This window comes from Aythya fuligula, chromosome 6 (genome assembly GCF_009819795.1).
Source record: "Aythya fuligula isolate bAytFul2 chromosome 6, bAytFul2.pri, whole genome shotgun sequence".
NCBI lineage: Eukaryota > Metazoa > Chordata > Aves > Anseriformes > Anatidae > Aythya > Aythya fuligula.
Genome location: NC_045564.1, coordinates 8,434,047 through 8,461,781, shown reverse-complemented (window position 1 = coordinate 8,461,781; position 27,735 = coordinate 8,434,047). Strand labels below are relative to the sequence as shown.

Genomic DNA, 27,735 nt, shown 5'->3' with positions numbered 1-27,735 from the left:
ACTTCAGCAGTGTTGCACCTTGAACCGAATCCCATTTTTAAAGCTTCTCATAGAAAGTTCTTTGATCTGTCAGTCCTTAAGATATCACCTGTCATCTCAACTAAGTCATGCTCAGCAACTGATATTGAGTTGCTCTTCGTTGGGCTCCTCTTTGTTCTCAGCACAGATATCCCACTCTTTGATGGGAATTTGTTCTAGCCCTGAGAGCCCTCTGCTGACTATTCGCTGCCTTGATGAGTGACTAATAAGAGAATGTTTGCATCAAAGGATACATCTGACCCTTGAATGTTTAAATCAACTTATAGGAAGCCCGCTTACACTCTGGTAGAAAGAAGTATGCCTTGGAGACCTTGTATTCTAGCATAAGCACCAGAGGTGTTTATTTCTGTCTTAGAGACACAATTGGCCCTCTTCCCTCTGAGGGTGGGACTCGTCCTGCTCAGCGGCCACATGGATTGGACACATTCTCAACAAACCCAGACCTAGATTAGGGAGAGATAAGCAGGTACTGATATTTGTAGGAAAAAAAAAAAAAAAAAAGCTGTTTCTGTGACAGAATGGACCTAATGTGTTTGCCACTCGCTTTTACTTCACGAATTGGATCAATTTTTTACTCCTGAACAAGGTGGAGGGTCTCATTCTTCAGCTTGGTGTTGAATAAAGACAGATTTGAGCACATCTTTTTTGCCAAACCTGCTCATAGGTTTAAGAACCAACGTATGTTCCTACCATATTAAAAAAGGTTCCTAAGGTACATCAATAATTGTACCAGCTGAACAGAGACATGTTTTCTTTCTGCTTATGATCACTTCTTGGGTGGTTAGTGGGTGCCGAAGTGAAAAAGACCAATGTTTTTTGTCTTCTTTGAACAGGAGGCATGGATTAAAACAATACCGTACTTAAAATCCGTTGTCTGGATGTGTTCCTCATCTTAGTTTTATTTTGTAAAAGAACTTCTCACTTTTCGGCTCCCCTTTCTTCTCTTTCTTTAAGGTCAGCAAGCTGCTTTGATACAGATACCCACAACACTTAAGCCCATCGCTTGGGCTGTTGTGCATTTTTTTCAGATGTGATCTCACAGGCTTGTCACGGTTCACTTTAAGCGTGTGACCTTAACATCCTGTGACTAGCTGGTAGTTCTTTGCTGCAAAGTGACAGGACAGCATTCTGCAGTGCTCTGGTAAGAAGAGATTAAAATGTTCTGAAACCTGGGAAGGGAGAGATGAAGAAACAGTTAAGTGAATAGAAGGAGAGTAGCTTGGGCTCCTAGTTGTGCAGTTTAATTAGCAAAACATGTTTGTTGAATGTTAACATGTATATTTAATTGCGTTGGCCTGAAGGTAAGCATTCATGAAGTGCTTTTTCAGTGGTCAAGGATCTTACTGTAACTTTAGGGGGGGGACACCCCCAAATCTCTCCAGCTAACATGCCGTGGTTTCTTTTCCTTCCCACTTTTTTCCCAGTGGAAGGTCAGCCATCTAGCCTAAAGATGACTTCAGCGTACGTGCCGCTGTTGTTTCTCTGGAAGCATTGTTCAGAGGAGCTGTCCTACAGCAGTCTGAGTGGAATGTGACCCTTATTTAAAGAAAAGGCAAAAGCTATCCTGATGATGCATGGCAAAGCAGGAACAGCATGACAATATTTAATGGGCTACAACTCCCAGGCCTGGGCTGAGCTTTAACCAATTATCTTTTAGTCTGCAGAATTTGTATTAGGCTGGCTCTTTGCTCATTATTAACACCGGAGAGCTCAACTTTGGCAATGATGTGAAAGGAGAAATTGTAAAATACCAGAATCTCCTGTGTGGGATTTGAGTGGATTGTAGTGTTCCCAAGAGCTTCTGTTAGCAAGCTGTGCTCAGCCAGGAGCACAGAAAGGAGCTGGGGTCAGACCCAGCTCTTAGCTGTGCACTGGCCAAAGCCCTCCAGCTGAGTCAGGGTGGAGACTTCAATGATCCGAGCTTCTGTTGGGGCTGCCTTGGGTTACGGCCTTACGTGGGATTCCCTGTAAATCCTCCTGGATTCTCACTCTGCGTGGGAACACGTGGCTCGCTGAGAGCCAGCACTTCAAAGATGCAGCAGTTTGCTGACCTCTTTAAATGTTTCATCATTTGATGATGAAACTTGCCAGGTTTCAGGTACCGAGCCGGGGCTTTGTTCTTGTGACAAGCTTCCCCTTCATAATGAGCTCTTCTTGTGCCTTTTAAGAGCCAGAGCTACATGAGGTGGGGAGAAGAGGATCAGCTAGAATAGGCATTATTCCCGCAAAGGGCAAAGCAAGCAGGATAGCTCCCAGAAGTGCTGACAGAGGATTGCTTGTTAACAACAGTTACACTGGTTTCATACTTTCCTCTGCTTGCTACTGTCCTGCAGCTGCAACGTCATGTGAAGAGGAGATGGAAGCCGTGCCTGTGCTTGGTGTTGTGTTTATAGCAAATCGTGTCTGTCTGAGTGATGGTAGAAGAATGTGGGAGGGAAGGGGTCTTGAAGCATGTCTAATAACCGAGATGCCACACAGGATGGATAGTTTTCAACAAAATTACCAAACCACGTCAAATTTGAATGAATTGGCTGTAATGTGTTCTGTGGACCAGCATGCTAAGGAAAATAAGGTGCTTACTCAAATTCTGGAAGTAGGAGGGAGTTCCAGCTCCCAAGAAGAATGCAGATAGCTTTTCCCATAAAAGCGTAACTGCATCAAGCTCCAGTGTTTAGCACAGTTGGAAGAATCTTCTGATATTTCTTTGATGGCAAAGGGGTAAGCCAAAAATGCGCTTTCTTCATTCTGTGATGCCAATGAGAAGATTAAAGCTGAAATTTCTGGGTCTTGTGGATGGTATCAATGCATCTCTAAAGAGTGTAACAAGGACTGTGGTTTACTTAACACAGTGCTCTGAACGTCCCTTATTCCTCAGCTGAATGCAGCAGCTTGTAATTCAGTATCCATCTGTCTTGGATGCAGTTCTTATTTGAAGCTTTGTGTTTTTTTAGCTGAAATTACATATTAATAAGAAAGTGGTGGTGGGGAAGCTACCCAGCTAATGTGCCCAGTTAGTTAAGAATCAAGTCACATTTTATTTACTTAAACCCATCTGTGCTTGTTTTGCCAGTAATATATTTGGTCTGCGGCCTGTGGACTATGCAGAGAGTGAAAAGATGAAGTCTGTGCTAATGTTACCAGTGAAGAATGAATCATTTTCACTTAGCCAGCTGTCTGAGGTAAGTGTTTGGTGTGGTAGGTTTTTTTACTTAAAAACAAACAAATAAAACACCTAAGTTTATGCTGTAAGTGATGAAGGCTTGGTCCTGGGTAGATTATTTAAGACCCTGCCTTTACAGGGGGATTTAAAATAGGTTGGGGACCTTGTTTTATATTTCCAGCCTACATGCAGGACACTTACAAGCTGTGGTATTTGGCATTGTAGTAGCTGTATCTGGGAAAGCAAAAGGTATTTCTTGCAGTGGGGCTTCATTGTAGAAGAATAAATACAGTTATTCCTGAACTGTTGTTGATTGAACTTTGCTGTTGGTATCTTTCTGCATATTTAAATTTGTTCTATGTGCCAAACTGCCTGAAAACAGTGGTGGTCCTTGCTCCACCTGCTTTTCTTGCATCGTTTCAATATTGTCACTTGTCCAGCAATGAAGGTATCAGCTCAGTAGCTGAAAACAGCTTTGGGGGTATCATTTTTGTTTTTCTTTTTTTTTTTTTTTTAATTTTGCCAAAGACTTCTATGGATTTGTGACCAAAAGCAAGTTGTCTAGACTTATCATTATGAAATGCTTTGTGAGCCCTAATGAAATGTGATTAAACTGAGCTGGCTGACATAAGCAGTCCTAATCTACCTCAGGGAGTACAGCCTGCTATGATCCCACCCCACTGAGGTAGTAAAATGTCTGTTGACCAAAAGAAAACTGTTGCAGCTACATCAACAAAAGTATGACTGCAGCAAATGCAAGACAACACAGCTCTTCTGTCACAAGCTAAACAGATTTTGCATTGGCTTTGGGATGAGTGTGTGCCCAGTGGAAGGTTACCACCAGCTCATATGGAGGACTTGATCCAAAACCCGAGGCTTTAGGGTACCTGGGTCTCAAAGGTATGTACTATGGGATCTGGGAGTACATACCAAGACCCAGGAGCTGAAGTATCACACCCTTATCAGCATGAAACTTGATCAATCATCATCATTTGAATTAATCTGAATTAAACTTAACCATTCATTATTCCCACAGCAATGTATTAGGGACTTCTCAGTAAAAGAAAATGCAGATGTTAATTATACAGGTAACTCACACTTCCCTACAAGAAGGAGACTTTATTATTTTATTGGGAAATGTTTCTCTTCCTCCAACGCTGCAGTCAGCAGGGCTGTTTACATAATGTTCAACCAGCTAAATGTGCACACAGCAGTCTTCTTAAAAAAAAGAACAAAAAAGGCTGATGCACAAGCCGGTTTTGTTAACTTCCATAAACTAAATAAAGCACCTCTAACATCAAGCTTTTTTCTCTGGAACTGTTTTTTTATAGCGATTTAATTATGGACACTGTCCACTAAGCCTGCCATGAATTGTTTTTCAGAATGCTTACTCTTCATTAAATAAAGCTGCCAAGCAAGTTAGTTGCTTTCTTTGTTCCCAAACACTCAGCTTACACAGGATTTTCTCTTCATGCAGTCACAGAGCACAAGCCAGGCAAGAGATGGGCCTCTTGGCATACTGGGGAGCAGTCTTAGTTCAGAGCAACAGAAACTGCTGAACAAGCTAGTGACAGTCCTGAAGGCTCGAAGGTGCACCGAATTTAACAGCACAGGTATGTAGTTATGCTGAAATGTCTCTGTCCAAATGTGATAAATGATTACAGTTCTGCACTTTATCCATGGATCCTGGCTGCAACAATTCTTTTTATCATTATTAAATAACTGCAGTTATAGCAGTAGTTGAATGATGGTGTGGTGTGATGCATGTAAACACATTAAACCTTTGTGGTTCCTGGGGCAGGAGACTTCTTGGTGAGCCACAGTCTGACAAGATACTGCCTGTTATTTAAAATCCGTAAATCTTGCTCAGAGACCTCTTCTCTTTACACTTCTTAGCATCATTAAGTTCTCTGCTCATATGAGACATCCTGAAAGCTTTTTACCTTCTAGAAGCCTTATGTAAATGGTGCCTCTTGGCAGTGTATCACTGACAGTTGACAACTTTCTGCGTATGTGCTACCTTCCTTCAGATTTTGGTGTTCTTTATTAAGGTGATGAAGCTGAATTACTGGGTTCACTTCCTTCTTTTTTGGGGTGTTAATCCTTCCTATTAAGTTTTCTTTGGAGTGATGCTTCTGTTTGTGAAGGAAATGCTAAGGTAATTTTTCCCCTGCATCCCTTCACACCCTGAATACTGCTCCTGAGCTGAGTTGAGTTCTGTTAGCTTTGTGTTAAAACAGTGAGATCCCACAGTAAGATCCTTGTCAGAGTCAGATAATTTTAAAAGGATTGATGAAAACACCCCATAAACCTGAGCCTTCTTCGAAGATCTAAGTGTTAGCTTAGAGCTGTAAAAATGTGACTTCCCTTTGGCACAGCAAGAACATGTTGAAACCCACAAAACCTGTAATAGCACTTCTACATATTTGTAGCTTAGTCTCAAAAATCACAACCACTCTTTCCAGTACAAATAAATTCCAGCTTATTCTTAAATAGTAATTGATTGCTTTTCAGGCATGGTTCTGATTTTTGTGCTTTTATTTCTCCTGGTGTAATCTTTTTCCTAGTAACTCACCTTGTTATCCCTGACGTTCCGATGCCAAGCACCGTCAAATGTATGATGGCTGTTCTGACTGGGTGTTGGGTCCTCAAGTTTGACTGTAAGTATTAAGTGCATGGAATTCTTTTTAAAAATTGAATGGTGGATGGACTTCTAGATAAAATTCTTTTCCAACAACTTCCCTAATAGCACCCAATTCCACACAGAGATAACATTATGTTGACATGTAACAGAATCTCACGGGATGGTTGAGGTTGAAAGGGACCCCTAGAGGTCACCTGGTCCAACGCCCTGCTCAAGCAGGGAACCCCTGCAAGCAGCTTGCCCAGGCCTCTGTCCCAGTGGGTTTCGAAAAGAACAGCTCCTTGTCAGAAGTGGGATTCGAACCCACGCCTCCAGGGGAGACTGCGACCTGAACGCAGCGCCTTAGACCGCTCGGCCATCCTGACAGTGCATGCTCATCCCAGCTTAACAGAAAGTGTGAGGTTTTGGGGTTGCAAGCTCCTGAATGAGGAGATTTTTATTAAATTCAATTACTTTTTCCTTGGTAAGTGTATTACTTTTTCCTTGGTAAGTGTGTGCATTGCAGTACCAGGTACATCGAGTTGGTCAAAGCAGCAGTGGGGAATGAACTTGTTCAGTGCTACCTTAAGGGTGGTTTTGAAGATCCTGGAGAAATACCCTGAAAGAGTAGGGAAGGAATCTATCAAATTCCTGAATTTCTTATGAGCAGCTTCCATTGAAATTGATAGGAAATTTTTGCTTCAGATAAATGATCAAAGCCTGTAGGAAGGTAAGGTTTTGCCTGTTTATATAGAAACTGAGATCTTTTGAGAGTTAGAATTTATAACCAAAGGTTTGCAGTCAGCTGATTTCAGCCCCTCTTTGTACTTTTTATATTGGTTGAGAAAGTTACCAGGCTCCTTGCCACTGCAGGTAGGAGCTACCAGGGATAGCTCTCTTCTAACAGCACACACAAATCACATTACTTTTTTTTTGTTTCTGTACATATGAGCTGTGCAGATGAATGTTCTTCCACTACGACAGTAACCTCCAAGGAAAGATGTTTTGCACAGTATCCCCTTAGCATGCAAGTTGTCTTTGTGTTGTCTGTCATGTAATCCATCATTAGTTTTTATAGAGCGCGTGCTTTGCTATATGGCTGTGCCGTGGAGTTAGACCTTGAGTTCTGGTTCTTGTAATTTCTAATGTACTTGTTAGTATCTGCTTTCAGTGGAGTTGTAAAAGCCATCTTCTTCCCCTTGACCTTCGTGGCTAAGTCCTTTTAGCTAATAACCACACTACAAATGAGTTAATTATCCATGGAAAACTCATAGACAAATTTCATTCCAGTTTTTTACTGTGTGACTAAACAGAGTGTGAGGATTCTTTAACGGTCTGAATTTTCCACATTCGCTAATGTTTTCGAAAGCACTGCTTAATGCTTCAAAAGGTGCAGAGTAGCCTTTCAAATAAGGCACGTCATCAGACTCTGAACATTGGACTTCTTTTAGTGTTCATTTGGCTTCCTGATAGATTTGTTCCGTGATGTTTTAAAGGGTCTGCTGAATCTGTGTACTCTCGGGTGTTTTCTGCAATGCCTACAGTAGCTTCTCTTTGGAGCCTTAAGCGTTTGCAAAAGGAAAACAGTGTTGTTTTTTACTGTGACTTTTGCAAATAGCAGTAACTTCTTCCAACACGGAGAAAAACTGTTTATGCTTAAGCAGATGGGTTTAATAGCCTCCAGATGCTCTGCTGATAGCAAAGGGGTGGGAATGCAGCAGGAAACTCAAAGGCCTCGAGGCGATTTTTGGGTTGGGTAACTGGAAAAGGGTGTGTTCAGGTCATCTGGAACAGTATCCTGTTTAAGACTGAAAAACTTTCGTGTGGTGAATCACTTTGATGCAGGTTATTGGCTTCACTTGGTTCAGGAGGTCTGCATACCTACACTGTATGCATTAGGATTGTTTTCCTTTACTTCAGTTTATCTTCTTGCCAGTCAGTTGCTTGGAAAAGTAATGTTGCTGGTAAAGGTATGTAGCTTTCTTCAGCTCAGTAGTAGGGAGATTAAATTAATGAGACCTGAGTTTAAATCTTTGTGGAGGAACTTTATTTTTAGAAGTGTGATTAGAAAAAAAAATAGATTAGCGTGGGGGTTATTTAGTGAATATTTTCATATTTTTTGTTTGCAGCTGAATTTTGTTTTGTGGCGTGAGAGTACTGATTAGTACAATCCCGACTGCTAATGCTCCCAGCTTAGTAAGCAACATACTACTTAAAAGCAAGTGATTCTCCTCCCTAGTGGGAAGTGTTAGTAATAACTCATGGGGTCTGATGCAGCTAAGTGCCTATAATTAACAGCACTACTCCATCTGTTCCCACCAGTCTGTTATTAGTCTTCTTCAGAGTCATTACAAGTTAAAGATTGTTATAACAAATAATGGGACTCCTGCTGATGGAACATTTGTCTAAGGAAAGGAGGTCTTTGCTTTTCTTCTTCATAACTTTCTCTCTTTATTTATCATGGTTTTTTGACTTCTGTTTGGATAACTCACAAGAGATGCAAATAAACTTCCAAAAGTGTATGTGTACTCGGGCTTACTTCTTTCATAGCCACTGCAAATAAATTGGAGGTGTTCTTTATATTTCGGTGTTCCAAACTGCACACTTAAAGTAAATTCTAAATTCGTGTTCAAAAACAACATTGAATTATTTGAAAAACAAAGCTCAATGTAGCCCTTAATGAAATGCTGACTATCATAACAGTAAGGGTTTTTTTTCTTACCAGAAGGTAAGCTGTTTAACTGTTATTTCTAAAGTTATATTTTTAGCCTGCACATTATTATTCCACTTTTTAAAAAATGTTGCATGCTTGAAAAAAAAGAAGTATATTTCTTATGTTAACTCTTCCATTATAGCAAAAAGCAGTCTCCTTCATTTGCTTGAATCTGTCTTTATAATTGTATGATGCTTCTGCTTACACATCTATACACATATAAAACATCCTCCAGCATCACTGGGGAAGTAATACGGAATTTTTCACCAGAATTTGAGCAAAGCATAAGGCCTCCTAAGAATTAGAGAGGCAGGATTTAAATTACATATATCTTCAGTTTGAGGCTTCCCTTTTGTCTTCAGGTGGAAGCTTTAAGATGAAAGGATGCCATTGCTATGCAATTTTAGAAGAAAAATTTCTCCTTACCAGTTGCAGTTCAATATTTTCCATACATAATACACTGTCAGCAATATATCCGCTTTCAGAACAGCACAGAATTCAATTCAGACACTGTTGTCACTGTGCTCCTTGCCCTTGGCCATATTTTTCATTGGTTTCATTATTTTATTGCCCTCATTATTTCTGGGACTGTAATAGGGCACAAAGTAGCATATCATTATCCCTCTGCAAGTAGCCTGAGACAAAGATTCAAGTATTATTTTATTTCCTCTGTGCTTTTTGTAGATCATAGAACAAGGTAATTAAAACCAGCAGAAATCTTTAATAGCTTTTCAGCTGTTCTTTTTTTCTGAAGCTCTGATTGTTATCTGTTAAAGCAGGGAATGAAAAACTGTCTCGGTAATAACGCTCACTGAAACAAACTTGTGTCAGTCTTTGCTGCAAATTCTGGGAGAATTCAAAATATCTGCTGACGCCTTCATCTGTTTTACTTACCTGGAACAGCATCAATGATTCAGCTCTGATCACTTACAAGAATGCAAAAAATCCTGTGTTTCCTGTAAGGACTTGGAACAACTGGGAGTTGGCTGGAGGAGCCAGGGGACTACATGACTGACATTTCAAGCAAAAGCATCTTCCTGAATTTCTTGGAGCGTCCTTGTTTATGCTGTTAGACAAGGGAAGTGCAAAGCCTGTTTGAGCTCTTAGGCTCAGTTGTCTTCTTTCCACACATAAATATCTTTTAGATAAAGATGTTACCTGAGACAAAGCTCTTTCTCCTTAAAGCAGCCTAAAATTTTTGACCACTGGAGTTTCCTGCTTGTTCTGTAGTTGGACACGTTTCAGCTGCAGGTGTAGAAAGATGTAACATGCACGTGTGCGTTCTTGTGTTGGGTGTGCAGCAGCGAGGGATGTTTCATGTCAATAGGGTCTAAACTTCTCTGTTCCTACAGTGGATGGCACCTTCTGGAAGGTAAGGAAGCAGTTTTGTGTCAAAGTCTGCACAAATTTGGACTGTGCGGCTGCTGGCATTCCCAGAGGAGAAAATGGGGGTGCGAATGTCTGGAATGTGGTGTTAGCCTTTGTCTGCATGGCTGGGGGGTAGACTAGTTTGAAATAAGGTCTAGAGGAAAAAGAATCTGTTTCCAGTGCCCCCTCAGTTCTGTTCTGTGTCATCCAGAAGTTCAGTTCTTAATTAACGAGTCCTTTCATTCTAGTTCACTTTTGAAGAAAACCTTACATTAAGGAGGCCCCTTGTGAGGAAAAGGATGGGGGAGTGTTAGCTTCTTGATTTAAAAGCATGTGACAAGATGCAGAGTGAGGATGAGCACTGGCAGTAAAACTTAACCTAACCTCTGCATCTCAGCTACCTCCAGTTAACTTTGTTCAGTGCAGAAAACAGCTGTGGGAGGTGGTGGTTTCTTAAAGAAGACGGGATATTTGTGGGGTTTTTGTTTTCCAAATGAAGAGATGATTTACATATTATGTGCTCCTGGCTTCTGGGAATCAATGTTTAAGGACTTGCTAAGCATCTGCTCCATCGTCTTTAATAAATATCATCTGGATTAACTTGTTAACTCCTGTTCTTAAGGAAGTTCATCTTAGTCTCTGCAGCATCTTGTGGCATTTCCATCTTTAGGAAAAAATGGACTGTTTCACAAAGTGAAATCTCTACCCTGCTTCTGAAAATCTGCAGTTCTAAAGTTACTTTATAGGTTGATAGGAGAAGATTAAAAACAAATAATGAAATACTGGTCTCTGCCAAAGCATGGGAAAGAATGTTCTTGAGGAAAGCAAATTGAAGCTACCTGTGCAAATCCTCTAAGACCTTGTCTCAGTCCAGTTTTCTTCCTTTCCTAGTAAAATAATCTCATCAAGCTTTACTCAATCTGCATACAAGTCTTAAAACCCAGTGCGGAGTGAGCTGAGGAAATTTCAGTTGCGGTCTCTACCAGATCTTGGATGTGTAGTATTTTATCTTTGTTGCTCTCATATCTTGCTAAATTGCTTTTAGGTGTTCTGAAAGATTTTTGTGGCTAACCCCTGCTCTTTGCTTTATTAATGCAAATCCAACAAAACTCCACTGAGGCTAATTGAGTTACTGAGAGCTACCCCTGGGCATCTGTGGGTGATTATAACATGTTCTTGGCATCCAGTTTGTCTCGTACTTCACCCTGTTTAAATTGTTCTTGCTGATGCGGTTAGTTTCATTATAAACCTATAAGACTTGCATGAACAAGGATTATAGGGCTCTGATCTTAAATTTTGCAAATAATGTTTTCTTTATTTCCAGTACTAGTAGCTACAGTCGTATTAAAGGTCAATTAATGATGTCGTTAGAGTGGGCTCCCTTTTAACCTGCTTGCTCCTTACACACTGCAAGGTGAGGAGGTTGGGGCAGATGTTCAGTGAAGTAATAAGGATCAGTATAAGTGGTGATGCTTTACTGTTCTTGCTAATGAGGGGGAAAAAAAAAAAGGCAGTATTCTTGCTAAATGTGGTTGCATCAAGCTAAAATGCAGTGATATTAAACTAAAACCTTCTTTTTTCAATATTTTCTAGAGACCTTTAATGCAGGCTCTTTTTGCTAGACTTTAGTGCAACTGATCTTATTTATATCTACAAATTGCAAGTGTGAAATTAGCTACTTAAGAGGCTCTTAACTTCAAATATTCCATATCTCTAGCAAAGAACCTTACGTGACCCTTCTGCATATGTGACCTTGCCTCCCGGCATCATCTTCTGTCAGGCAGGCAGCAAGCTTTATCAGTGAGTGCTTGCACACTTGCGACGGGCGTCGCAAACCAGCTCTGATCCACGTGAAATGGAAGAAAGCCACTTGTCTCGGTAGCTGAGAACTGATCCAACTACTGTGATTAAACTAGAGGGCCATTAAAGCACAGTTGCAGTAATCACCCTCTTCTCTTTAGGGAAGAGAACGTGCTAAATGAATAAACTCTATCACTCTCAAACCTGGGAAGTTCAGAGCTCTTATTGGCAGTAGTATCAAGGAATAAACAGAATTGTTGAGATTCTGACTAAAAAAGTGATCTCATTCTGGCTTGTAACAAACCGGGTTCTTAGCCAGGTTTGCCTGGAAAGAATGCCCAGACTGTGAATTTGGGAAAGAAAATAATGCAACTCTGGTCTTTACCCCCTCCTAAAATTGTGAGTGTCATCTCAAAAGTAAGTTTTCTTCCCCCTCTGTTTTTAGAAAGCTGCTTGTACTTCCAAGACTTAGAATCCTGTGCTGATTATTTTACATAAATAAATAAGACATCCATGTCAATTTTAGAAGGGAGGTGGCATATTGATGGTGTCCTAATTGCTTTTCTAATTAGGATAATAGCAATTCTTTTTCAATTTATTCCTTTGACTTACCTTCCAGTGTCTTAGCATCAAATTCTCACTGGTGGCTCCCTAATATAGTGCTGAGACAAATGAATTTGTAACTTCAGGTGTTCTGGGAATCAATTTAACATGGCTACTGTTTGAAGTCAAAGGGTGTTGTGCCTATAACTTAAATAGGAGTACTCTGAGGTCAACAGAGCTTCTGGAAATGTCCCTGTAAAAGTAGTAGTGTTGTGCCTTTGAGTACAGTATGGCCTTTTATTTCCTTTTATGTGTCCTCTTAATCAGGATGACACTCACCCTGATGGAGAGACTATTAAAAGGGAACTGTCGTGTTATCCAGCCACTCATACACATTAGCAGCTTTAAAATTAATAAGATCTACTCAGGAAAAAGACCTGGGCTTCATTGAGTCAACTCAGCTCAGAAGTTGTCACAGAAGATAAAGTCCCTAGCTGTATTAAAAAACAAATAAATAAAAATTTAAACAACTGAAAGGCCTACAATGTGCTCTAATCTATTTGTATTCATACTCTTAACTGTGAAATTGAGGTTTTCCAGCACAAGGTCTTGTGGTGGTCATACCACCCCTTAGAAGAAAGATAGAGCTTGCACATGCCTGCTGCTTCCAACAGTCACTGTACCACACCTGAAGGTAATGATGCTGTCGTTGAGAACCTCACTGAGATCCACTCGGAGTCACTGCACCTGTACATGGGAGTGCAAAAGTAGTAAGCTAGAAGCAAGTGACTTGACACTAAGTTTTGTGTGCAGAGGGGGAAAAATGAAACAAATGGAGAAGGGGCATATAGGAATATAGACAAATGTGCAATGAAACACGTTGTGAAGATAGAAACACAACTTTAGCACTGTCTTTTTGTCTCAAATATGAGACGGATATTTCACTTCTTTGATGATTTTTTTCTTTAACTATTATGGTATGTGAATCATTGAACGCTTGAATACAAAATCTAGTATGCAGGGGTTGCTGAACAGAGATAACCAACTTAGGATCAAGCCAGTCTGAACAAAGTCTGCAGTTAAAGGACATAGTGGTCTCTACTACATTATTTTTACTTCCTACTTCTTGGTCTCTGCTACTTAATCATGTTTACTTCCTCCTTCTTTTTAGGAAACCTTCTCCCGTGGACAGATATTCCTTAATTGTTCAACTGAGGGTTGTAAGCACCTTCCTCTAACATCAGTTTCTAACTACATCAGTTTTCTGGATGTATTCCTAGACCATGATTCTGATGACACAACATGCAATTTGTTTTGTTTTCTTGTTCTTAATACTCTCCTTCCACTGTTATCTTGTGTGGTTTTGTGTCTGTTCTAACAATATTCTTACTACAGATTAACAGTGCTGTTGACAATAAGAAGATTGTATTGTTGAGACCTGAAGCATCACGTCTCCTGAGCTTGAGGATTCCAAAGCCTCTTTGCTACCTGCACACAGGCAAAGAGTTAGATAACTTCTTGAAATGTCCCTGAGCACAATGCTTCACAAAAACCTATTTGTTCTTATTTGTCAAGTGTGGCAAGACCCATGAGTCAGAGCAAGTTCTGCTTCTACATCTTGCAGGAAAAAATATGTTCTGGAGACAAAAATGCACTGTTTTTCCATCAGTAGGGAACATATGGAGAGGTTGTTGTTCCACAAAGGAGTATAGGCCTAAAAATGTTGCCTCTTAACATACTAATGTTTAAAAAAAAAAAAAAGAGGTAATACACCTGGGCGCTAGGAACGTATGTTCAGGGCTCTTTACTCTGTCTGGAATACATAACTTCTGTGCCACCAATCTGTTCAGACACAGATCTCTTCTTATTCTAGCCTGCTAAGAAAAGTTAATGAGGATACCGATGATGCAAATATTGGCTAGACGAGTGGTGTGTTTGCATATTTCTAGTTTTTCAAGGAAACAAATATTTGTGGTTCTTATGGATACAGTGAAGGACAACATATCTAGTTGAGTCTTGCCGTCTTGGCAGATTTTCGTTACAAGTAACAAGGAACTTTAGGGCCTACAAATTACTTGGAGAAACTGGCATGAAATGGATGGACATATGTATGCAAAACAGACTTGGTCTGTTTTCTGTGAAAATAGGCATCCCACTAACGTTACAGTCACTTCCATGATTTTTTTTTTTTATTTTTAATTTTAAGGAAAGTAGCAGTACGAGACAGCATCGTAGTCTTCTGTATTCGTTCAACCTTTTATTACTTCCATATCGAATTTGCTCCATTTACTGATGCTGGCACTGAATGCTCAATTTGTGATGTACTCATCATATAAAAACTTCAGCTCTGTAGTGAATATCCTTGAAATTGAGCTTTTGATGGTAGATTGAAATAACTCATGTTCTTAATGAGTGGACAGTTCTGCTATTAAGTCTAGCTGAGAGGACTTTTTACTTTACTGTGAGTGATGCCCATTAACATCTGCATTTTCTTGAAAGGAAATAACAGCTTTATAAGTTTGAGGCAAATTGGGAGAGGAAATCCTGTTGAGTAGTGCCGATCAAATAAAATATTGGTAGAGCCTTCAGATTTTTCTTGAGTTAGGAGTACTTCAAAGATAGTTTATCACTATGCATTGTTCTTGCCAATAATAAACATGTCATATATGTTACCTTTCCAGAAAACACATTACTAGCTTCCTCTTCTAATATGAGTTCATAGTAATGTTCCTTGAAGAAAGGAACATAATAGGAAACAAAAGGAAAAAGTACAAATGATTAACTGTGCATTAACTGATACTTGTGCATGGAGGAAAATATATACGTATAGTCATAGTATCCAGCCAATTGTGGTTTTCTATATAGGTTTATCTTTCTTTTTTTATCTAAGTAAATTGAAGGACCTCTGGTAACTAAAGCATGAATTCCTATTACATTTGTGAGCTTGTGTAAACTGGTGGTAAATCACTGCTGGTTAGCTTTCAAGATCTCTAGGTTGAGATTAAATATTGGTACTTATTGCCATGGTATTCAAGTACCTTTTTCAGTGATGCTTCTCTTGGGCTTTCTTCCTTTCTAGGATCAACACCCCTGTTTTACTTATGTTTTTGTTCAGTTGGTTGTATTCTTTTATATATTGTGGTTCTTGTATTTGCACAGTAGAAGTAGGCTGCCTAAACAAGAAACACTGTGGGAGGAGTGAGGTACTACTAGAAAAGCTGCAATCTTAACAACACCGTAATCCTCGTGGAATGGTTTGCAAAGTTTCTTTCTCGGGTAATTTTTATTAATGAGTACATTGTGTGTGCAGGCGAAATGTTTCATCCTTGAATCGGTGACCACAGCAATTCCTCTTTCCAAAGTCGGGTCAGGTTGTACGTTCCACTAACATTAGCAGTACATTAGCATCAGCACATTCTGGATTGGAAAAAATAACTAGCCTTAAAACAAGGTAAAACTACATTGACTCTAAAAGACAATCTCATTAGGCAGCAGTGGTAACAAAAACAAATGCCACTGTTAAAACCCCAGCCTAAATCTCCAGTTTCTGCTGATCTTGAAGACTTTGAGATCCCATCTGATTTATTTGAGGCCATAGCTGCTCAGAAACAGCTTTGTACTTGCTTTGTAATTGCTCTTTATCAGGCAATTGCTTCCGTTTCATAACTGCGGAGTTGGTTCTACATGCTGGCTTTAAGCTTCCAAATGATTAGCAATTTGACATCTGACATTAAGTGGTTGACCTTTAGTAGTGGTTAAGAGGAACTGCTAATAATTCCTTGTGTTTACAGCACTGATTGTAGTGTGATACTGCTGCTCTCCATCCAACCTACATCTTTACAACCACTATTGTAAATTCTTTTCCAGTTTAAAATGAAATTGCTAACGTGTACAGGATGCGATGCTATACGGGTGCGGGGACTTCTAAGTCCCTGAAATGAAATGTCAAGCCTCTCTTAAAACATGGAACCTCTGTCTAAAAATAACGGTGAGAGTTGAAACTGGTGCTTTCCTCATTGTGCTTTCTGTAGGGGTACGAGCCTGCCTGCGAAGTGCAGTCCGAGAACAAGAAGAGAAGTATGAAATCCAAGGTGGCCCACAAAGAGGCCGGCTCAACAGAGAACAGCTGGTGGGTTTTATTGCTTGAGACAGATTGTCTGAATGACCTCTGGTTCACACATTTTTGCCCTTTGCCACATGGGCAGATGCAGTAGATGTAAAATTTTAATGTGGCCTTGTACAGAAATTTGATGATGTGCAAGGTGATTGAAAGGACTGTGAGCATCCATAAAGCAGTCATTTTTCTCGATTAGTGGGTATGTTGCCATAACCTTGTCAGAGGGAACCTGTATGGAAGTAATGCTGCTTTGGACCTCTCTGCTCAGCTTTAGAACATATCTGAAATGATCAGAAAGTTGAAAGGAAAAAAAATATTTGAATTGAATCTTGTTTCTATATGGGAACACTTTATATTTAATTTCTGGATTACCCTGGAGAAGTTCATTAAGTGTTCGTAATAGTAGCTGTGAATAGCTCTAGCTCATAGTTGAAGACCCTACTGTGCTGGAAAATAATCAAACATAAACAAGAATTCCCCATGTAAGCAAACTTTTCTCAATTGTATACTTATACCGAGTACTTTGTGTTAAGTTATGGTTCTAGATTTTTGTGTTGATTATTTTCAATTGTACTTCTCGTTCACTTTTGCTTTGTTCCTGTGTGCTCAGTTGGGTGGTCCTATGTTTATACTTTCTCTTTTTTTCCTTCCCTTAGCTGCCGAAGTTGTTTGATGGATGCTACTTCTATTTTCTGGGATCTTTCAGTAGCCACCAGAAGAGTGATCTTGTGGAGCTGGTCAAAGCAGCAGGAGGCCAAATTCTGGTTAGGCAGCCAAAACCAGACAGTGATGTGACACAGATGATCAACACGGTGGCATACCATGCAGAATCGACTTCTGACCAGCGATTTTGTACTCAGTATGTCATCTATGATGTGTCTTCTAAATTCAAGCCGGAGAAAATTCGTCAGGGCAAAGTCTGGATGGCCCCCTCCAGCTGGATTATAGACTGTGTAATGTCATTTCAGCTGCTGCCTGTAAAGTGAACATCCCTGTCTCATGAGCAAGAGTAAAAAAGAAAAAAAAAAAAAAAAAGTTAAAAAAAAAAAAAAAAAGTGTTGACTCCTGAGCATTTGGGAAACTGATAAATACTGGTCTGAAGCTATGATTTATGTTTTGCACTTGGAATACAAGAGAGCTTTGACCATGTAAATGAGTTGCTAAGCTCACTGTCATGTGCTGGAACAAATGACCTTACGATGGAGGAGGGAGGTAAAGATGCTGCCTTGAAAAATGTGCCTTGGATTCTTTAGTAAGCTTTATTTTTGCATTTAACTTCAGTGTAATAATCGATGACATTTTGTAACTAAGAGTTTTCAAAATGAAACCTTTTGCATTCTTGACGTAAATCAGGCCTTCATAGGTGAGAGAACATAACCCCATTTCTTTTGTGTTTAATATCCTTTGACAAGGATCTACTACTGTATGTGTCAGGATTTCCCAGCCAGGCCAGAATGTGTATTGAAAATTTTTTTTTTTCATTTGAACCTAGTCATTTGCCTGTATAGACACCTCTTCTCTCAAATGACACATGATGTTCCCCATAACTTGTTACAGCTGAATGTTGTAGGAAATTCTTGTCATAGGATAAGGCTTCTGGAAATTAAAGTAGAACTAATGGCCTGAATTCATTTGAACAGAAACATTTTTGAAAATGCATCTTTAAATATTTTAATCTAAAATTCTTTATTTGTAGCAAGAGTGATGCTTTATTTGCTTCCATCCATCTTCATGCCTGTAAATGTGTAATTTGAACTCAACGCTATTTTCTGGAGGATTTTAAGAGTCAGAATGCTTCGTAAATTATAATCAAAAATACTCCTGTAAGTATAGATTGCTATCATGGTTACATGAAAAAAATAACGATCACAAAACTATTATGCCTTGCTTTGTGCAATTGTACTTAAACTTGGCTGCAGTGGAGCAGTACTTGATTCTTGCATATTTGTTACAGTTTTTAATTCTTTCCTCAAATTGATCATAAGTTATTGTCAATCTCGCTGCCTCTCTCTGTGCTCTTATGTCACGTAATGCCTTACATCTCGTGTGTTCCCTTGGTTTGTGAATTCATAACTTAAAGATTTTGTCTTGCCATGATATACAATGGAAATGATGGTTGTGGGATAAAATGAGGTTTGGGTTTTTATTGCTTGTAATAAAACTTACGGTGTCAGTCACTTCGGAGTGTCTTCTTGCATGAGCTTAGCTGCAGAGTAAGTACGTGGCATGTCTGTATCTCAACAGGTAAATGGGAATGGAAGTACTTCTCTGTGCACCTGATAAGCTGTGAAGATGGCACATCCCATCTGCACGAGTAGCTCTGTAGCGTAAGAGTTCGGTGTAACCATCGCGCTTGCAGATCCCATGCTCGTTTTAAATGTCCTCTGTAGAACTGTTGGCAATAGACACTTCACAGATAATAGGTGTACTCCTCACCAGCAGCTACTAGAACCCAGTAGCTGGAGTGTCTTGATCTATCACTTCAGCTAGACTGAATCATTGCTCTTCACTAAATGCAGTTCTCGAGTACTTGCGGGTCTGGGTGAGCAAGCAGAAATGTAAGGCTCGTTAATAAAGGGAGTAGCACGTGGGATGAATGTGTTTGGGGTTTTTGTGCACATAAACACTGGAAGCAAATAAGGCACTGAGTCAATACCGTGTGGACTTGGTCATTTATTTTAACAATTGTAGCACATTTTAACTTGATGTTTCATAGCACATCAATATACCTAATGGGGTATTCTTTGCAAAAGTAGCAGCGAGTCTCTGCAAAATTTGTAAGTGTGGAGCTTTTTTGCTCTGTGCCAGGAAGGAGTTTTGGCCCGTCAGGCAACCCTTTCCATGATCCTACCTAAAGGCAGAGCAGATTTACAAATTTTGAGAAAAAGCTGAGAAGAAGCTGTTAGAAAACTGCCATTAAAAAATAAATAAATCACTTGTTGCAATTTTGCTCCCATTTAATTTGACTCCTCTGAATCAAGTCACATTCCCAAGCATGGTTACTATCAAATCATGTTAAGAATCCCTCCTTTTCTTGCTGAGGAGCAAGTCTTACCCCTCTAACTGAAGTATGCTTGATATTAGCTCTTGCCTCTCTCCTTCAGGGATTTGGAGATGGAGCCTGGACAACTTCGGTATGCTGAAAGAACCCGACAGAACTGGAATGAGTTGACTTCGATGCCAGAACTGAAGCAGTTGTCAAATGCTACTGAAGCAAGGGGTAAGTATTTAAAAAAACTGAACAGAAAAACAGAAAAGTTCAGCAATGCACACCCTGATTAATTCAGTGCTGCTAATCATAAACAGAGGTATAGCACTTGATTAAAGCAGGTCTAAAAAAAAAAATATAAAAGGTCCTGTAAGGATAAATCAAGTTCCTCAAACCAACGGATGGATTTTGGCTGATAAAAACAAGGTTATAAAATCATGAGTCATGTGGCAAAGGGTGGGGAGGGATCATTTTTCTCTGTCTTCAAGTGGTGCGTTGAAGGAGGCTAGTAGGAGGCAGGCTCGAAATAGAAGAGGTATTTCATGCCCCTTGAGTTGCCATGGGGCACTGAGAGCTGGTTTGGGTGCTATGGGGTTACAGCGTGGTATGAAGTAGGGTTCATCAGCAAAAATATATTAAATGCTGCTAAGAAAATTGGTTATAACATGGGTTTGTGCCAGCTTTCTCCTAAAATCCATATACTTGATGTGTGTTGATGACTGGGTCATTTTTAGAGGCAAAAAATAGTCTTGTATCCTGGATTATAGACGTTTTATTTAATCTTTTGTTTCTATCTCAAAAATGCTCTGAATCTCGGAAAAGCTAATAATTTTTTCAGGCAGCTTCCCCTGAAATTCCTCTCCGTATTTCGTTATGAATTAGCTCACCTGGGACACCCAGTATCACCTGCAGGAGCAATGTCATTGGTTTAACATTGCTCATAGTTAACGGGAGATGTTGTTTTAAATCAATTTTGTGTGGTCTAAGGGAGAATATGAGTCCTGGTGAGTATTTTTTTTAATTATTAGTATTTTATTTTTTTATGGATAGTTGTGTTTATTGAAGTGAAACACATCTGAGAGTATGGAGGTGTTTCCTTGCATCAGTGTCCTGGGTAGATCCCAGGGAATATAATCATAAAATAGGTTCTCTCTCATGTGTCTCTGCTTCTATTTGGCTGCTTGTTTTCTTATCCCTAAGATATCTCCCACCAGTTCCTGTCTGAATTAATTGAGATAAATTTTTGAGGGAGAGCGATTAATTTCCTTAAGAAATAAATGTACTCTGGGCAAGCCTGGGGGATTGGGATGCCTGGGGAAATAATTCTCTTTGGACTTCATTCCTGCAGCTGTAAACCCAAATCTGTCCTATGCTGAGGATTGGTTTGATGTTATCTGAGAAGTGGCTTCTGAGGAAGAAGTGAGTGGCTCGTGAGAAGGTCCTGGAGTCAAGTGGGAGAGCCAGGAGCTAGGTTATTTCTGCAAGTGTTTGGGGGAAATAACAGGCAAACAAACCAATAATAGCAAGCAAGCTTTGGGTCTCAGAATGGGCACATGTGGGAGATGCTCATGGGGTGAATTTTGATGTCAGACTAACCAATATTAATCAATTTGGCTCCCATCTCATTTTTTTCTGACTTTCTCCCAGACTTTGCAAGAAAAATTCAAAGTAGGCTTGAATGTTATTTTAAAATATATAGGGAAAGGTCTTTGGACAGCCAGTAGTGGTTAGGAAGCAGGCAGTAGTGTCTCTTACGGAACAAATGAAGATTCAGCTGTTTTTAAAAGCAGTACAGCATGTTCTGCCTTTCCAGACCACTTTGACTTAAATTAACGCTAGTTTAACTACCATTAAATTACCCTTAAAAGCCAAGGAACGCTTTGTATGTAATCAGGTGGGGGAAGGTGAGGAAGTTTCTCACCTTCCTTCTGTTTATTATTATATATAATATATGTATATATATATATTGAAGTTGCATTTGCTGTGGGTGCATCTTTTTTGAAGAAGCTGCCACAGTGAGTGCTGCTCGCTGGGGCCAGTGCTGCTCTGAGCATCCCGGCTGTAGTTTGGGTCCGGCTGGATCTCACGGTCTGTAGAAAAATTTAACAATTTTCCTGCAGCATAAAAGACCTGGAAGAACATTAAAAAAAAAAAAATCTAATTGGGAGCCTTTTAATTGAATTAAATATTAATATGGCTAATGCAATCGATGCCGTATTGATTGTGTTAGCCACAATAATGTTTAATTCAATAAGTCTGCGGTGCTGGACCTCTTCCTTCCCTGTATTTATTCGGTATTGTGCAGCAGCACAATGCCCTTATGCTCTGCCCCACCTCGTGCTGGGGGAGCAGAGACAATATTGCTGTCAATGTAAGCATTGCCCGTCACCCCCACACGCTTTGCTTCTGCAGCCCGGCTCCGATGCGATGCTCCCGTCCCTCCCTTAGCAGCTGAGTCCCAGCAGCTGTGGCAGAACGGGAAGATTTCCTCCCTGCAAGCTCCCTACCATGCTTCTGAAGAGGTGCCAGGTTCTGGCTTTAAACTCAGCCAACCTTGAAGAATTTTATTTGTGGTTGTAAGCAGAAGGTTTTTATTAAATTAAACTTCATGGTTTTGTTTAACTGAAAAATCAGAGGCAGATGTTCTCCCCATTTCAATCCACTTACAGTACAAGCTTTCTGGCTTGTTTTATTTATTTATTTACTTATTTATTTAATTATTTATTGCTGTGTTACTCTCATTTCATACCACCTACGTTTGTCGAATCCAAGGAAAATCCAGTTTTGTTTTGTTTTGTTTTTCCATGCGTTTCCTCCTCAGCTAAGCAGCAGGGCTGGCAGGTACCAGCGTGAGTCCACGCCGATGGTTTCTGGCTGCCTTTTGGGGTAAATGGGGCTGGGCTGCGGGATCCTCCGCTCTCGGAAGGTGGTTGTGAGCTGTGGCTGCTGAGGAGGCTAAATCATCATTTTCTTCTGTGCCCTGCAGGTGATAAATCTTTGTACATGTTAAAATATTTGATCACGGTGGCGAAACACGTCTGAGTGCAGCAGGGAAAGTGGCTATAACCAGCCCTTGGGATGTGCTGCGTATTCCCACACCTAATTAGAGCACATTAAGGTAACTATTGAAGCTGTCTTTGCGTATTAAATGATAATATCCACTTCTCCTGCTTTCCTTCTTTCCCCTTCACATCCCTGAAAGAGAAGCGCTTGAGTGAAGAAAACCTCAAATAAAGACATTTGGGGCCGTTTTGTGTAGGGAGAGCCTGGGTCACCCCACCCGGTTCAGCTCCTGCCTCACACCATGCCATGAACACGGGGTGAAGCTCCCAGTGCTCAGCTCCTCACCAGCGCTCAGCCTCCAGCCCTTCCCCTCTCCAGGCCCTTTTTGCAGGGTTTCTGTGCCCAGAGCAAATCTGGGAGCTGGCTTTAATCGTTCTGCACTTGCAACCATCTCTGTCCCTGCCATGCCCACGCTGGATTTTTACAGATATTCCCTGCGTTATAACATTTGCACACCACGGTTCCCCGATGTTTCCTTCTAATGGATTTTGCATTAGTAGCTAGTATCGGGAAATCTAGTACCAAAAGGTTAATGTACATCCATTAGTCCTTTCCCCCCTTCCCTCCCCTTTTTCACGTGCTAGTAGAAGACAACCAATTTCAGTAAATACATTAGGCCTGGAAAAAGTCTGGAAGCACTTGAAGCTCTCTATGTGCAAAGCTGTGGGGCTGTTAACATTGTCCTGCCTCAGCACTGCAGGATTTGCAGATGCTGAGTGATGCTTGTCAAGCGCTTTCCAGCCTCCACGAGCTCTCTTTTCCTCACGAAAAGAGCTGGGGGTTTTGAGACCAGCTTTTTTGTTGCTGAGTGGATTACTTTGACTTGTTGATGTCCTGCATGAAGCTGGGCTTTCACCCGTGTGCTCTCAGCTCTGGGCAAACTAAAGAGGAGCAATAGCAGGGCACCAGGTGGACAACCAAGCTCACTTCTCCTGGAGCAGGACTCTCCCTGGACCTGCAGCAGATGGTTTTCTCCCTCCACCCCAAAAAGCCCATGTAACAATTTATTTCTTGCTAATTGGAGCAAAGCTGAACCCCAAGTATATCTCATTGCCTTCCCTGACCTGCACTTCAGATTTTTCTGAAGCTTTTCCCATCTGTTACTCTAATGACCTCAAGTCGCAAGTGGGAGGAGGACTGGTGATTTGTTTTGCTTCCCGATGTGTTGATGATTTGCAGAATGGCCTTTGTTCTTTAACTGAAAACTTGTATTTTAGCAAGGCAGCCCTTTGAAAGTTAAGAGTTTGGGTCATGATACTGGCACGCTGGTTGTCTTCACACTTAGCACTCACTTGGCCTTGCCTTTGCAGCCTCCTCCCAAGACCCTAGCGGAGAGCCCCAGCAGCACCCTCCTCCTGCACCTTCTCCCCGTTATTTCCAGGCACCGTGCCGTTATTCAGGCTATATGGCATGAGTGCATGCACTGAAATCTGTGCTCCCTGGAGAAAAAAGACACAACACTCCCGTGCCCCTGCTTCTCCAACTCTTCTCCAGCTCCCAGGTAAGCTCTCCTCTTCTGGATACTCACTGACTCAAAGATGTTTAGGTGAAATTAGGGGTGCACAAGCAACTCTGGGTATGCAGGTTGAAAATGATGCAGAATCAAGGCCAAAAGGGAAAAAAAAATAATCCTGTGTGCTTTAACTTAATGAGAAACCATTCACATCTTTCCATTTCTGATCTGTATCTTTCCATTTCTATTCTAATGGTAATTACTGTAGCAGTTTATTAACAGAGAAATCATTTGATGGCTTTCACATATTCCCATACTTCAACTATCTAACAACCTATTGATTCGATAGCTTGGCAGCATTCCTGATTGAGGAGCTGGAGTTTGATTTTTTTTTTCTTTTTTTTGAAGCACTTTGATCATTTCGCATGCAAAGGATAATTATTTTTGTGGTTGAAACAAGGGATGGATTGCAGATCGATGGAGTCCGCTGTATGTTCTCATGTGTTATCCCTGCCGCACACCGTCAGAGCATTTCCTTACGGAAGGAGCTTGAAGAATTGTTTGTGGCTTGGAGTTCTGATCCCTGGATTACTACAGCCAGCGATGGAAAGGTATGGCACACACCTGCAGGGAGGTAATCTGCCGAAAGACCACATTAGCTGATGATCATACTGTCATTAAAGCTGTTACAATCACTGTTATTATATTGGGAAAAAGAGAAACGTTTGACCTCTAGGAGGAGAAGCTGTGCCCCCGCGGGGCTTTTTGTGCCCGTGACCCTAAAACAGGGCTCCTAACTGCTTTGTTAATCACTCACACGCCGTGCTGAGATGGCCCAGCTTGATCCTGCAATGCCTAGGTGACCCCAGGACCTATTGGGAATAAGACAGCGGGAGGACTTGAATTACAGGTTAGGCATTTTCCCGAATCATATATCACAGACTGAAAGCTTTATGACTTCGGAGCTTACTGTATTAATTTTATGCATGAGCGCTTTATTTTTGCCATACGCGATATATCACCGGCTTACTAGAGCAAAATATCATTAGACCTGGAAAGGGATTTGGTCACTTACACTTTGTCACCGAGGATCATTGCGCGTAGATTATGTAGGGCCGTACGGTGCCATTTCTCATGTGTTTATTAAGCGATTATAAATATCGAGCAGCGCGCCTTCAGGGGACACTTGGGATCTGTTATTGTAGCCACATTTCATGTAGAAAGATGGCACACACGCCGTGATTTGTGCCTCAGGAGGCACCGTCGGAGGGTTTGTCTCAGGAGAAGACATCCCTTTGTGGTGGGAGCAGAAGGGCCCGAGCTGCCATCATTGTGTCTCCTCTCCCATCCTTTTTTTTTTTTTCCTACAGAAAAAAAGAAATAAGAATAAAGAAAAGTTATAATGCATCCTGCATGAGAGTCACTGAAGGCTGGGCCTCTTCCGGAGACCAATTCCTCTTTAGGTATTTACTTAAAATTGTATTTAAAATGTTTCCTGCTGGGTATGTAAAGCACAGCCTGAAAGCGTGGCTCTTCTCCATCTGTATTTCTACTTATAACCAAACAACACAAGCCCACCTTTGATTAAGTGATCCACAGAAGAAAAAAAAAAAATGCAATCTGCCTCTCAAATGTTAATTAATACTTCCGTGATTCATTAATGAAAAGGACCAAGACAAGAAGAAGTAGGCAAGCTGGAAAGAGCCTGCATAAATTCATGAGCAGCCTTGATGGAAGTCTGCACTGAGCCTGAGCAGCGTTTGCAGGAAAATGGGGTAAGAAAGGTCTGCAGCAGGCCCCCGGAGGAGGAGGAGGCATTGCCCTGTGTTACATGATGGCGTGCTTTTATTAGTTTGATGATGTGCGGCGAGACTATTTCTCTTGGAAATGGGTCTTTGGTTAACATTTCATTTTCCTTCCCAAAGCCAGCTCTCGCTGGCAGCGATATGAAGCACAGCTCCCTGCAATTGGCTGGCCCCAAACTTTATTAATACCACTTGTTGCTGCTGTAAATGATCTGTTTCAGGACAAGTAATAAAGCTCTTCTTTTGCAGGTAAGCACGCCCTTGCCTGTTATTGCATGGAGTTTCCGCAGCAGGGGGAGGATGAAAAATCTCTTAATAAAAAATAAGAAGAATAAAGCTCATAATACGTTGTACCCACTGTTATATCACTTTTATACCGGCTGCTTCTCTTTAGCAACTGGAGGCCAGGCACTAATTTAGCTAAATTGGACCTTTTCTGATGTGATCTATCCTACTGATATCATGTTTCCAGTCATTTTCACATGGATCCAAATGACAGCGCCTGGAAAGCCACCGGCCTCGCTTCTGCAGACCCACAGAGGGCACAAGTTTCCAGGGTGGTGCAGGTCCCATCCATTAGCATTAACATACATTCATCTTCGAGTGGATATGAGAAAATTGGATTGTGGGGCCTGCTACTCTTACCCAGGGGAATAATTTGAAGTGTGATGAGTGGAGCTTCTGATACCAGGGCTGGGGAAGGGCAGGAGATGCCTGGTGTCCCCTGTGCTGGCTGCAGCCCTGTAGCATCAAGTCAGGTTTTCTTCTGCAGGAGCAGACTCTGGCCCAAATCTGTGCTTGTTTGCAGGGAATGTGACTCAGCTGTTTTCATGCTTCTTTCTTGCCGTGTTTTCTAACCTCCTCAATGTCTCTCTCTCTTGAATTGTGACAGAAAGGCTATGACACCTCGAGGTCTCCCTAGGACAAGGCTTGAGAATGGTCACCCACTGGCTGCCCCAGCGCAGGGAGGTGACACAACGCTTGCTACGTATCGCAGTGATTTACAAGAGGTGGGACTGCAAATGATGCCTCGGTCCCCAGACTCCAGCTGGGTGGAGATCGACCTTGGATCTTGCTTGGTTCTTGGATCTTTGCACCCAAGAGGAGCACGCAGGAAAACCCCATCATCTCATGGCCCTTGTGATATCTCCACCTGGTAGGAATTACAATATCCCCAATTTCCCTGCGCTTTCCCCTTGCTGGGAGGAAATTCTTCACCCTCGGGGAAATTTTAACAGAGCAGGGCTCACGAAGGGCGGCCCCCAAGTGCCTTCTGCTCCTTGCCCTGGGCCGCCTTCTATTAGATATTTCTCATGCTGCTGACAAAACAGTGGGATTTAGGTGGTTTTTAGTAAAACCACGAAGGCTAACACATCCTACGGGACTTCACGCCATGGTAACAAACAGGCATTATTTTCCAGGCGGGTCTCCATATGTTTTCTTTTAATGCTGGCGGGGCAGGGAGGGGTAACGCCACTGTTTGTTTAGAGATGCAATTAACCCAAGCGCAGAGGGCTGCGGCAAGCCAAGAGAATAACCTTGAATCCAGAGAAAGTTAGGGGAAATTTAAAGCCATCTGCAGCTCCAATGGGTCCCTGCGCACCCCTTGTGCTCACAGTTTCTATTCATGCCGATAAAGTGCCAGAAGATATGCAATACAATGGAAAATTGCTTCTTTGGGTATCATAGCATCTTGACTTAGAAGTGCTTTAACCTTGGCCTCATGCTTCCTGCGGGGCCTGTTGTCTTTGCTGCAGAAGTGCCGACACCAGCCGGGAGCGTGCAGAATTTTTCAGTCGAGTAAAATTAAAGCCCAAAACCTTTTACCATCCTCTCGATTCCAGGCATGTTCTACCTGCATTAAATTGAGCTTAATGGACTGCAAAACGAGCGTTTCAGCACGTATGGGAGTGGGTTATTTGCGAGAGGACAGGTTCCTCATATCCCCTTTCCCCCCAGCCCTGCCATCCCCCAGGACCACATGCGTCCATCCACGTGGGGGACGAAGACATCGCTACCACAGCACAGCTCCAGAGCAAATCCACAGAAGAAGTCCTCCAAA

At 41.3% G+C, this 27,735-nt stretch overlaps 1 protein-coding gene and 1 non-coding gene across 2 annotated transcripts in view; one reads left to right on the top strand and one right to left on the bottom strand.

Moving 5' to 3' along the window:
* The window catches only part of BARD1 (BRCA1 associated RING domain 1), a 40,093-nt gene extending 21,574 nt beyond the window's left edge, over positions 1-18,519 (top strand). Inside the window, exons 5-9 of the mRNA XM_032190246.1 lie at positions 3,110-3,218; positions 4,677-4,812; positions 5,767-5,859; positions 16,278-16,375; positions 17,020-18,519. Coding sequence (XP_032046137.1) covers positions 3,110-3,218; positions 4,677-4,812; positions 5,767-5,859; positions 16,278-16,375; positions 17,020-17,349 — 766 coding nt within the window. The 3' untranslated portion in view covers positions 17,350-18,519. The remainder of the gene's footprint in view (positions 1-3,109; positions 3,219-4,676; positions 4,813-5,766; positions 5,860-16,277; positions 16,376-17,019) is intronic.
* TRNAL-CAG lies at positions 6,126-6,208 on the bottom strand. Its single transcript has one exon. It is a non-coding gene; the product is annotated as a tRNA-Leu (tRNA).
* Positions 18,520-27,735: the final 9,216 nt, after the last annotated feature.